Below are 13,606 nucleotides of genomic sequence, written 5' to 3' on the forward strand. Positions count from 1 at the left end.
GATACAATGCAGAACGCATGGAAGTCTGTCCTGCACAACTCCGCTCATTCCAGCATCGTGCTGTATGGACAAAAAGTCCTTGAACCAGCGGGTGAAGTAAAGAGGCAAACATGCACACTCACACACACACAAACACACACTCACTCACAGCCCGTGTGTGTTTGTGAAAGCGAGCTGTCAGTGCTGCTCTCACACACCATTCATCACAAGCTACTAATTCTGTTAGACCATTGTCGAGCCTTTCGCACCCCACGTTGCTCTCTGAAAACTCAATCAGAAGCTAATGCCCTCAACCCTCCTAACACACATTCCGGCTCTCACTCCAAGTTTCCCACTCACGCACACACTCTCAGAGACCCCGGGGGGACGGCGGTGGTCTTGGGGGACCCCGCCAGTCCCACTCCATAAGTGTTTGCTGGATTTGATAGACAGGAGCGACGTGGACCGAGTTGCTGGTAACGATGGTGAGAAGAGGCATGAAAAAAGAAAGAAAGATAAAATATATATTTTGTGTGCTAAAGTATAGATCGCTTTTTATTCAGAAACGAAATGATCATAATTAAACATTATCCTAATCTACCGTGATTACGATACAAATCCTTTCAGAGTCGGACTCACCAAAGTAAAAAAAAAAAAAAAGGCCCAATGTGCTGACGTGAATGTGGTTGATTTGGTTTAAAAGAGGAGAGTGTGGGTACAGGCACTCTGCCACCTGTGCTGGCAGATTTGATTAGTTAATCAGGAATCACTTTGCCCGACGCAGATTTTATAAAGTATGATTATAGCTCCAGCTACCACAAAAAAAGTAACTTCCAACTGCAGATGTTTTAATGATTTAAAAAAAAAAGAATTCTGCATTGTATAAAAAAATCCATAAAGTTGAAACTGAATATATATTTATCAGAGAAAAAAGCTTCTAGGAGGATGGGAGAAAAAGAAGTACCTGCTGTGGGGGAAACCAGGGAGCTGAGCACACCCAGACGGTGGCACGGTTAGGCAGAAAGGCCAGACTAAATTTAGCGCCACCTTTTCATTTTCTAATTACGAGATTAATACACCCTGTCACATACGTCACAATACTACCCTATGATTTATTATCCAGCTGACCAGATGGAGAGATTGAGCCAGAGGGAGGAAGGAGGGAGGACAGTGACGGTGTCTGCGAGCAGCTAATCAACGTGGGCCGGGCCTCGGCTGCGCAGCGAGCAACCAGCCGCGTGTCAGTGTTTATAAAGTCAGCCGTATGAGTAAAGCCCAGATTTATTGACGGGAAACAATGTTGAAGTTGAATTAGATTCGGCCTGTTTCCTTAACAGACTGCTATTTAATGAGAGGGAAACACAGCAGCATATGGAGCCACACACGTACACATACACAAGCACGTGGGGAGCACCGGACTATGGATTGTGGCCATAAAGTCAGCACTGGGCTTCAGGTTTAAATCAATGTCCGAGCCTGATCTTATTTCATCTAATGCATGTTTTAATCATTCCCCCTCCTGATCAATTCAGGTTGGATGAAACCATCAGCCGCTGCCGTGGGAATTTACGAGCGCTTCTATTCTCTTGCCCGTGTTTCCAGACGGACATTTTACGAGGCAGTGCACAGTGCGACAGTAAATCTCTTCCTTCACTTTGCCAAAATGAAACCCCCCAATGCTGCTCTCTATGCTCATATTTGTATGTCTCACTGTGTTGCTTGTGCAAACGAAACGTGTACTGGCTCTGCCAAGTCAACGTTCTAGTCTCTTTATTTTAATAGTGTCTGGAAGGGCCAATAAAAGCGGAGCGTCTTTATTCAATACTCGACAATAAAGCGCGATGTAGGGAAACTTTGAAACCCCTGAGTTGCATTTAGAAAACTAATTTAACAGGCTTTATATACTTGTTGGTAATTGGAATTTAGCAGTAAATGAAAAAAACAAACACAAAAAAAAACAAACATCAGAGCTTTAATTTAGGAACTGATTCACCAGATGCCAGAGATCTGCAAATGAAACAGTGAACAGGTGAAGCCCATTTCTGAAAGAGGAAATTGTGAAAACTCAAATAAGGTGCCATTGTTAATGTGTTGTTCTACTGAGCTGGAAAGAAAAATAGGATAAAACAGTGATTCGTTAAAAGTTTAACAAAAAACTATTCGTCAATGCTGTTGTAGATGTGTGAAAAGGGACGGACCATAAATCTATTTTGTTTTACATCAGCTACCAGTTAAACCATTGAGGGATAATGGGGTCAAATTATCTTTAATATACAAACGAATGAATCACTGCAGCTTTTCATTGAAAAGATAAAAAAAATTCAACAAATGCTTGGTAAGTATTTTGTCATTGGATGACATCTAAACAATCTCCATGACAACTGCAGAAACTCATGCACTGATAAAGATGGTTAGAAACTATTTTCATTATTTAGTCAGACAATCCTAAAAAAGGTTAATTTCTGAAATCAACCAAAGCGAGGTAAATTAGATTATTTATATTTGTGATTTATATTTTGGAGGATGCACTCTTGTACATGTTTTACTATATGTAGAAATATTGATATTAGGAAACAAATGTGTAATGCAATATGTTTGCGTGTCTGTATATTCATATGCAACAGACATGCTTTAACAACATATTTCCCTGTCTTTTACACACACACACACACACACACACACACACACACACACACACACACACACACACACACACACACACACACACACGCCCCTTGAGCTCTGACCCGATAACTCTGAAAAACACATTTAGAAACAGCTCAAACAAAAGGTGCATTCAAAGTTCTCTATACCAATTATGTGAGTTCTGCTTGTTTACATTAGGTGGTATGTACTGCTAATTGTGTTGAGACTAGCGGAGGCACCAGGCAGCGTGAAAGACTTCTATCTATCTGAAGGTTCACACTCTTTAATTTGTTATCGACTCAGGTTTAGTGTTGTTTTTTTTACCCAGTCAAACTATTTAAAAAAAAAGTCCATATATTATGGCAAGCTGGAATATGGGAGAGACTTGTCCCAATTTCTAACTAATTTAGGAATTAATTTGTAGTTCATTACTGATCATTGCTACTGTTGTAAATTTAAGACATTTTTAATTTCAGAAAAAATATACGAGATTTTAGTTTTGAATGTGACCATCTGCAGTCAGTTGTGCTTTTGACATAAAATAAAACCTCACATATGCACACAAATAGTACTCTCCCTGAGGTCTGGGATGTCTGTCACCATTTCCCTGGGCTTTCTATTTTTGGTAGTGAATCCTGCAGTAGGGCACTCGCGCACGTCCATCCACATGTACGCTCCTGCCCTGAAGGGGAACCCTAGACCCTCAAAGTGACACCTGTCAGTCATGGTGGGAAGCCGCGCTGACAGGAGCATAACGAGGGACGGCGAGCGGCGCAGCGTGAGCGGAGAGAAGACAGAGGAAGGAGGCTTGGAAGATGAAGAGGAAAGGTGGGAGAGGAGGGAGATGAAGCGGAGGAGGAGAAGCAAGTGGAGGTGAGACTTCTGAAGCTTGTTAGAGACGCAGCGAGATGAGAGCGGTGCACTGAGCTGTTTGGTGTTTTAGCACGTCACCGTCTTTTTGATTTGTTAGCATGTGTTTATGATGTTGTTTCTCTGTCTGCTTCTGTCAATCTCTATTATTAGAGCCTCAGATCCTCCTCCTGCTGTTTTGACACTCAAGTTGCTGCTGTTTCACACTTGCTCACACATGTGCATGGTTTGGGCTTATGCACGCTCTCACCCTCACAGAGAGACAAAATAGCATATACGAAGACAATGACAGGCTAAGTATCATACACACACACACACACAGGTACACACTGCTTGGGGCACACACGCAGGTTTAATCTGATGGGGGTTAAATCTGTCATCAGGTACTTTGAGGTGTAATACACCTTCAATATGAGATGCAGGAATGAGGGGTTAGATTTCCGTCATTCAGAGCAACTAAGTAACGAACAAATTGACTTGACACACACACACAAACACACACACACACACACACCTGCTTCTTTTATCAGGCTGTCTCTGATCTCTTCATGCTGGCAGAGACAGAGACGCTGAAGCCTGATTTAAATCTCTGGCCTGTGAAACCATGAGACGAGCCTAAAGGTGTGAGCCACTGGTTCTCCCGAACGCTACAGAGGGCAAACTTTTGAAGTCATTTCATTTAATTGACTTTGATTTGACACATGTTCAGCATATTAATCAATGTGAATTTTTTTTCGAACAGACAAGTCAACGTTTGGCACCCTGCAGGATCTCAGAAATACGCATTAATAACGTTTTCATTCGACGAACTTTCTAATGGGAAAATAAACCTTCTGATTTTCTGAACAATCAACACCGAGTAACATCGCACTGCAGGCAAATGATTATCACAATATAGCGTTGGATTAAGAAGGTAATTTTACAGGGGTCTGGAAACCGAGCGCTCAATGGCGTTCTCCTGGCCCTGAGACAGAGAGAGCGAGCGCGGCGTCGGCAGCTTATATCTGTGGCTGCAAGATTAGCTTGGTAATTAACCACAAAGCAATTATCGGGTGGTGGGATGAGAGGCACATCTCGTGGAAGGTGTTTCTCGACGTGTTTAATAGGTGTTGAGTAGTTTGATCAGACGACAGAAGTTTTCCTCCGATTCCGCGGCCCGCAGTCCAACGGAGGTTGATCCGCGGCTGATACGTGTGGCTGCTGAGGATTCAATTAATTAGACTGTTGCTTTTCCTTCCATCCACTTTTCATTAACCTCCATTGACACCTTGGCGGAGGAGCTCGCGCGCAGGTTTACAACTGCGTCAGGATTAACAAGGAAACGGGAAGCTGGCAATAAACAAAGTCGGGGGGGGGAGGGGGCTGGTGTTTCCCTCTGGGAACATCTCACACTCACTGGGAGGAACAAAAGGAGGATTCACATGAAAAGTAACGTTCTTGTATCTCACTGCATCTTAGTGTTGGATCACGTCATGCGCTGCCATCTCCAAAAGAAACCTTTACTTTTTTTTTTGAAGACTGACAGAGCCGTGGTGATATCTGAGCAGATAAGCATCCAAGAAGGTAGAGTCAGAGGGCTTTAGCTAAGTACTATTGATGAAAGTATGGTTGACTCCCTGAGGGGGGGTCACACTACTGTTCTTCAGATCAGAAAGAGACTCAATCAATAAATCCAACTCACCAGCCGCTCATAATATACGGCTGTTTGAGAAGTGGTCTGAAGATTTTAAACATATTGACACACGTTAACATTATCGATTGTAAAAAAATGAAGGAGACACCTCACGACTACTTTAAACATAGATTATCCCATAATATCAGTCTGATGCATCCTCCTCCATTTGTCCTCACGCCCTCATCCAGTCCTACTCACTCTCTTACTCACGCTTTTCTCAAATTCAGCGAGCCTGTGTACTATCTGGAGCACAGTTTTTTTAAGAGTCCGTTGTCCTACCTGACTCGTCATCAGACTTGTTGTCATTCTCTGAGTCAGTGAGGGTGAGAGCCGAGTTTTCGCGGCTGGACACCCCCGAGCTGCGGCGAGACTTCACCCCTCCGCGTCCGGCCCACAGCTGGATGGCTCGCTCCGGAGACAGCGGCCCCTCGGGGTCCGAGTCTGCGTCGGAGCCCGCGCTGAGCGAGTAGCCCCTCTGGAGGAGGCCCAGGTCGGGACAGTAGGGAGCGGCGGCGGGGTGCGGAGAGGGAGCTGGCTCGCACACTCCCAGCTCGGCCAGGGTGAAGTTACCCCCTGTGAGGGAGAGACAGGAGTTACTCAGGGGGAGTGTAGAGAGCGGGTGGAAGTAAGAGCAGTTAATGGGGACGCATGCACACACACACGCACACACACACACACACACACACGCACGCGCGCACACGCACACGCACACAAACACGCACACACATCTAGCAAACAAACCAACAATCTCACGCTGAGCAGCACACTAATTAGGAAACTATGGAGGTGGAGGCTGAAAATTGGGCTTTGTTGTGGAAGGCAGGAGGGGGAGAGATGACGCAGCATGAATCAGGCACTGACGACGAGCTGGCTGCTGGTAGGAATCTGTATTTATTAGTTAGGATTGGCTTAGAAGGCCCGCCTCCCTCGCTTTACTGCCCCGCGTTGGCATTCCTGAGGTGTTGATGTGAGATCAAAGTGCCGTTCACTCGAGGCCTCTCGTGCTGTAGTGGAGCTGCTCTGCCGCCTTCTGGGTTTGATCATCTCTCCACCTAGTTGCCATCACACGCTGGATCCCAGGCTCGCTGAGCTAACGCCGCAGTCGGCTGCAGCCCCGGCCGGGCCGCCCGACGCGCTCCCCTCGAGACAAACCGGCTCGTCACGTCCAAAATAAATATATAAAATTATCCAAATTAAAGCACATCAAAGGAGATCAATAAACAGTGCTGCAGCCCAATTAAATCCAAGCGGAGGAAAAAGCAATTAAAGAAAAAGGCATGCTCAACCAATTTATTCTCTATACTAATTAAAAGAGTATTGTGGATGCAATCGCTCACCATCAGCTGTTGGGGTAAAGGGATTGGGGGGGGGGGAAACAGTTGTGATTCAGTTCATTAGCAGTTTGTGAGGGAGGGGGGGGAGGAGGAGGCGAGTGAGGAGCGGTTGGCATGGTGGAGGCCCACTGCGCGAAATCAATGCGCTGGGAATATCACAGCTGTGCGACAGGGTTAACTGTGACTCATCAGGCGCGCGGCCGCAATCAGAGAGACGGGAATTAAACAGATGAAAATCGTCTGCTGGATCTTCAGGGCTCCTCTTCACAGCCGCGCCGAGAAAACTCGAGAGCGGAGCTGAAAGCAGGGAGGATGGTGTGGGGGGGGGAGGGCGCTGGAAGGAAACTTAGAGAAAGGCTCCAAAGTTCTACTCAGACAAAACAGATGGACTGGACTAGAGGGGAGAGGCAAGTGGAAAACTGGGGGAATAAGCTACGAAGCTACAGATTGCCAAGCACCAAACCAGCTACAGCACAACGGCACTTCACAGAGTTATTACCATTCCTCGTCTTCTTTGCTTTGTTGCCTTTTCCTCCCACTAATCATAAAGGATGACAAAGGGAATCTTCTTTACTATACGAACATGTAAGTCTAGGGAATTTCACAGTCTGTTGGTAGTTCTCACTCTAGCGCTACTGTATTTACAGGGGGATCTACGTGGCTGAAACCGTACCTGAGATGAAGTATCGTAGGAGGACAGGAGAGAACTCCAGGAGGCCTGAGAGAGTAGAGAACACACACTGCTTCTTTAGCATCAGTCAGCACCAGCCGGAATTGATCCGCCCGCTAGATTAGTGTCTACCACACAATTGGGATGAGCCTTTATGCAAATGATCCCATCCGACTACAATGACACCTTCTAGTCTACACAAACGCTACGCAGAGACAGACACATTACATTTGTGTGTGTGCATGTGTGTGCGTCCGCTTGGCACACATGTCTTATGCTACATCCCACAGGCCACCGTTCTGTACAATTAACATTCCATAACCAGTGATTACACATGCAAAAGTCCAATCACTCCTCATCACCATCAGCGGCAGACGCGGCCCGATGTCGTAGCAATCTACAGGTACTCAAAGAGAGATGGATTGGTGTGAGGGGTTGGAGCAGACATGAAAATCCATCTCAGTTATTCTGCAAATAGAAAACCAATTGGATGTTTGTAACATGATATTATGACAGATGTGGGGGCAAATGTGGCGCTGCATTCTAATCAGATCAATGCCTTTCTCTTCGTACAATGCTGTCACTGTCATTCACACGCTTATAATGCACAGTAATGTGTGTTCGGAGCCCTGCTGCCTCGGGCTGCCCACCATCTGTGTCCGTCCTTTGTGGACGTGCTGCCACGGTGGTTTGTCGATTGATCCATGCATTCAACATGTATGTGGTGTATGTATGGTTTAGACTGTGCTATGGGGGGGTGGTATAGAGCTGGAGGCAGACAGAGAATACAACACATTTCCAAAGTGGGGATAATGACAAAGAGGTGAAGGACAAAAGAGCAGGAAAACACGATATGAGGTGTGAGAAGTGCCTAAATCTGTATATGCTGAGGAAAATTTTAATGAAAATCAAGGAAAGGTAAAATTACCAGGTAAAAAGCAATATATTTAAAAACACCATGATGTAGCAGAGTAAAAAACCTATTTAATAATGTGTACATGTGTGTGTGAAGACATAAGCATTAGAAAAAAAAAGTAAGAGTGAAGGACACAGGGGAAGAAAGGGTGTGAGAGAAAGAAAAGAACAGAGAGCCACCGAGTTCAGGTCATACTGTCGACAAGACAGAATACAAGCTCGCTTGTAAGTACATGCTCATACAAATTCAAATATAAATGGGGCTGAATTAAGCGACCAGAAAAGGCAGAACACAAGCAGAACCCAGTCAGTTAAATGATGATGAGACCAACTATAACTGTGAATAAAGACAGCCACCTTGTTCATTTGAGTGAGGCCCTACTGTGCAACAAGTCCCTCAAATGAAACGGCAACATACGCTGTTTATCTGTGCAATTAAGAACGACACATCGAAGATCTGATGCCACTAATAGACAGGAAAATGTAATTTGTTAATGTCTATCACATAGCAGAATGGCAAACTGTTCCCTTCTAAAACCACATATAATTCAACAGATCTGGATTTTTACTAGGGACGGGAATCGGCAGGGACCTCCCGATACGATACTGTCACGATACTTAGGTGGCGATACGATATGTATTGCGATTCTGTAAGTATTGAGATTTGATATTACGATTTCCTGGGATTTCTTTTTTTTTTTTAAATACTGGACCATGGAAAAATGTTGAATCATACCTTCAAATACAACACAGTCAAATTCAATTAGAGCTTTACCAGTTTGATTTCAAATATTAACATTAACTTAATGACTGCCGGGCAGCCAATAAAGAAAATAAATAAGATGTGCCCTATTATTGTATAACCCCTGTCAACTGCACACAAACTGACAGATTAAGAAATGTATGCCACTTAGGCTACTTTTAAACAATAAATAAAAGGTAAATTAAATAGAATGAATAAAAGTTTACTTAAAATAAAAAACTTTGAAATAAACAAAAAGTAGGCTATTGTTGTTTGCATGTAGGGACGCAATGCTAGTGCTTGGGTATGTTTAGATTCTTGTGCAAAAACAAGAGCTGGTCAACATGCTCTGGGGTGATGTTGCTCCCCCCATATATCCCCCCGGTATAAACCAATAAATATGTTTTTAAAAAATAAAAAAAATGAAATTTAAAAAAAAAAAAAAAATCGATTTGGGAGGCAGCATGGCGATTTTAAATCGTCATTCACAAGAATCGCGATTTGTAACAGAATCGATTTTTTCCCCCATCCTTAATTTTTACATGGATCTGTACAACATTTCACACACTCATATATTTTAGTCTCCTAAACATGCCTGATTGTTTTCATCAAGATTAATTAATTACTTTCTGAGAAATTGACAGAAAAACATCCTGTCACTTTTAAGATTTGGAAAATGTAATGTATAATTGGTTAGCTTTCATATGTTGAAATTTTCCGCAGTGCTTTGTGAAGGTTAGGAGATCTGTTCTTCGTGCTTGCAGTGATAAACCAGGGTTCCAGGACGGTCATGGTTAAAAATAAAAGAAATGGAATGAGCAGTGGTCCACTTGTGCTAAGGTTCATTGTTTACTCCGTCTCATTACATGGACTCGGTTGCTGTAGCAACGTTGACCACACTGGGGTTTCACATTTGAACGCATATCTATACTTATCTATTTGGTGAGGGCTCCAGGTCGAACCAGGTTTGGATTTTTGCTTCAATGTGAGGTGCTGCTTCGGCCAATCAAATACAGCCTTCTGCTGCTCCACATCATCATCAAACAGAAAAATAAAATGCCTGCTGCCACAGTAAAAAATAGAGAATATAAGTACAATCTCTCACTCCTCCAGCTCCTGTGCAGGGCTTTGCGATATAATAAGAATTATTCTCATCGGTGTCTCCAGCTTCATGGATCATGTTTCACTGTCTCACTGTCTAATGGAGCAACACCGTCTCCTATGCAAACCTTCAGGATTTTTTTACAGCAGAAAACAAACAGGGCACACACTGAATCTCACACACACTCATTTATAAAGACCAATTACTTGTTAAAAACAAAGCATGGTTGAAGCTGCCGTTTCTCTTGTTTCTCTGCTCAATGGGGATTTCGGTTTCCTGCACCTGAGATTCATCATCATTTGGAGGATTCCTGCGCCGCATGTTGTATCTCAGAAAACAGGTGACGCTGGGGAGACGGGAGCATCTTGTTGGAACTTGAATACAACAGTGTAAGTGGGAATGGCATTTGCAGTGATCCATTAAACCAAATGTACTTCCCTTGATAAAACTCATTATGGATGTGTGTGGGTGCGAAGGTGTGCAATGCGCAGCGTGTTTGTGAGTGTGCGTGTGTGTTTGTGAGTAGACAGCTTTGTGGAATAGGGGCCTGTCATTAAAAAATCATTTGTGCTTGTTAGTAGTTTGACAGGCAAAGTACAGGCAGCAGGACACTGCAGTATGCTGCTTGACTTTCCTTTCGCCCCCACCGTGTAATTCTGTAAAAGATGTAAAGCTGGCAGGACCTGTGGTCTGGCATCCATGCAATTATGTGGCTTTTTGCAGATCCAATAGGTTAGAGTGCAGACCACCCTTGGACCTGCCATTTTGAGCTTTGGAGGGAGTGCGAGTCCGGAGCAAGCTCTGATTTGGCCTGAAGTGCTGAACTAGTGAACAGATTTGCTCCCGGGTGGCGGATGCACAATAATCAGGAAGCTAACGTAACAGTGCACAGCAATTTTCCCAGCAATCCCCTGAAATGGCTGAAATTACTGCTAATAATTGTAAAAGCCTTATTATCTTCTTATATTGCAAAGGAAACAGCAAAATGTTGGTCTAATAGCAGCAAAAAAATGTTGCTTCTTAATATTTTCCATTTTCATTTACATTCAATTCAAAATTCATCTGCACTGCACTTAAGCACCCCTGCAGAAAACTTTTCTTTTGTGCTTTCTTTTCTTTGAATTATGAGGCAATAAAATATACATATACATATATTCCTGTCTAATATCGACAGTTAAAAGTGAGAAACATTTTGAAAGACACAAGGGGAAAAGAGACAGGAAAGTTGGGGGGAAACCAAGGAATGTAGAGACGTTACAGCAGTTAGACCCCGAAATTCAGGGGTCACCTACTCCTGCTCCCCTGGGATCAAATCCCAAACTGAAGCTGCTCGACTGTGTCTCCCATAATCTGTCACGCTGTCTTCCCTCGATGTCGCTCAGTGCGAGTGTGTTTTAAAAAGAATCATTGAGCTGCGCATTGCGCTATTAAAAAAAAGAAGAAAGGACAGCGAAGGAGGACTGGATAATAAAAGATGTGGAATACTACCTTGCGTAATTGGTTACACAATTTTCTTATTGTTGACTCTTTTTTTAAAATCTCTGTGCAACTATTTTCATTTACATGCAAAATGGCACAAAGGCATCTTAACTGTGATGCTTGCAACAATTTTCCCAGTAACAATTCAGTCAAATGAGTCATATAAAAGTTACGTGTTTATATATGATAATGGACCAGAAATAACCTTTTCTTTCACCAAATAAAAAGAAAATGTATCTGCAGTAATCCCAGTTCTGCCATGTACGTACAGAACACATATGTATGAAATATCTGCTGAGGATAATGAATATTAATTGGTCAGAACTCAACAATGACCACAGGATATAGGAGCAAAAAAGTGTTGTTTCTTAATATTTTCCATTTTCATTTACATTCAATTCAAAATTCATCTGCACTGCACTTCAAATAAAATGAAAATGGATCTGCAGTAATCCCAGTTCTGCCATGTAAGTACAGAACACATATGTATGAAATATCTACTGAGGATAATGAATAATAATTGGTCCGAACTCAACAGAGACCACAGGACAGATGGCCTTCCTGTCACACACGCCTCTCATTCTCACGGTCACTCCATATCCTCCGTCAGACACTTGCCTATCTTTGCTCATGTTCATGTAAATCACGTCTCCTTAAAATGTTCAATCTTTGTATAGACAGTAATGAAATTATAACAAGAAAACGATTATGTAAACAGACTTTGTTCAAAAACTAACTTTAGACACAGTCCGGAGACAATTGATGAGAGCTCGCGTGAGGAAAAATTCATGAATTCATGAATTTTGAAAGACGTGGTCATTGAATTCGTTTTGTGTCAAAGCGATGAAAAACGATGTGGAGCTCGGTTCACTCGGACCGCTGCTGCACCGCGCTGTGCCGTGCCAGGAGAAGAAAATTGTAATTGATCTTAAGTTGATATGGGAGGAGAGGATGAAAGAATGGGGAGTGAAATTCAGAGACTAGAGTTGAGCTGACGGGGATCGCGGGACGATGTTGTGAGGAATGATGAAACTCACGGTCATGGTAAGCAGTTTGTTCAGAGAGAGGCGGAGGGAGAGGAAGACGCAGCCACACAGACAGAGCGCCACTGTGTACATGTTAGTCACAGTATTGTTGAGACGGCGGCTTTACTGAAAGCACCTGAGCAGAGTGAAGCTTTGCTTTGACTGGAACGCGTGATGTTCACAGGTGAAGGTTCAAGGTGATGTTTGTCTGTGAGAGAGTGAGAATTGAGTTTGCGGGATTGACTATTATTACCCTGGCACACACATGCAAGCACATGCACGCAGACACACACACACAGAGCGGTGCAGAGTGCACAAACACTTCCACAAAGCTTGGTTTCCATGGCGATGTGTGGGGAGCCAGTGTATAAATTAGAAGGGAGCCTTGCATACGTACATCAGAAAGTGAGGACGCTAATAAAATCCTCTAAAGATGTTGATATTGAGATCATCTTTAATATGATGTGTTTTTCTTCAACAATAAGTCAACTTCTTCAGTTGAACTGTGTGAATTAGTCAACATGACACTGTTATGTGCACAGCTTGTTCTGCTCCACCCATGAGACCAATACTGGATAAATGCAATTTTCACTTTGCTATCTAACTGATCCAAATGGTAACTGTTGTTAATTTGCTACAATCATATATAATATGACCCTATCTGTATCCATCGTGCCGCATGCACCAGGTTTAATAAAATAGTTTCTTTAAAAACATTGGCCATTGGATATTTGAAAGGGTGTCATTGATTCCTGATGTCGCTGTTGTGGATAATATACAAACCCTGTCATTTATGGAAACCTATTTCCAGAAGTGAAAGAAAAATAAGATGAATGCTAGGGTAAACCTTATGAGATAAAAAAAAGTCACATTTATTAACTAATAAATCACAATATGATAGTAAATCAGAATTATGAGACAGCAACCCATAATTATTGCATAAGTCAAATTATTAGATAGTCATTAATTTGAGATAAGTATTTTAAGATGTGCTCTCCTTATTTAGTGAGTATGAGTATTAGCAGGTTTGAGGGTACAACTGAAGGCCCTTCTTTTCTCTAAATATCGAAATATCCAATTACGTTATCACTGTCATCACCCTCATGGCCATCAGAGAAAAAGCCTCATCCCTCAAAAAGAGTTTTATTCATTGACTCGTACCTACTTAA

The 13,606-nt window shown here is 42.9% G+C and overlaps 1 protein-coding gene across 6 annotated transcripts in view; it reads right to left on the reverse strand.

Moving 5' to 3' along the window:
- The window catches only part of tenm2a (teneurin transmembrane protein 2a), a 162,749-nt gene that overhangs the window by 130,617 nt on the left and 18,526 nt on the right, over positions 1 to 13,606 (reverse strand). For 4 of the 6 annotated variants that reach the window (XM_061079824.1, XM_061079822.1, XM_061079821.1 and 1 more), the window contains exon 2: positions 5,450 to 5,743. In XM_061079824.1, the coding sequence (XP_060935807.1) occupies positions 5,450 to 5,743 (294 nt within the window). Of the gene's footprint in view, positions 1 to 5,449; positions 5,744 to 7,177; positions 7,223 to 13,606 lie in introns of all 6 variants that reach the window. The other 2 variants (XM_061079825.1, XM_061079823.1) reach the window with 1 other exon arrangement.

Source organism: Limanda limanda, chromosome 10 (genome assembly GCF_963576545.1).
Source record: "Limanda limanda chromosome 10, fLimLim1.1, whole genome shotgun sequence".
Lineage (NCBI taxonomy): Eukaryota > Metazoa > Chordata > Actinopteri > Pleuronectiformes > Pleuronectidae > Limanda > Limanda limanda.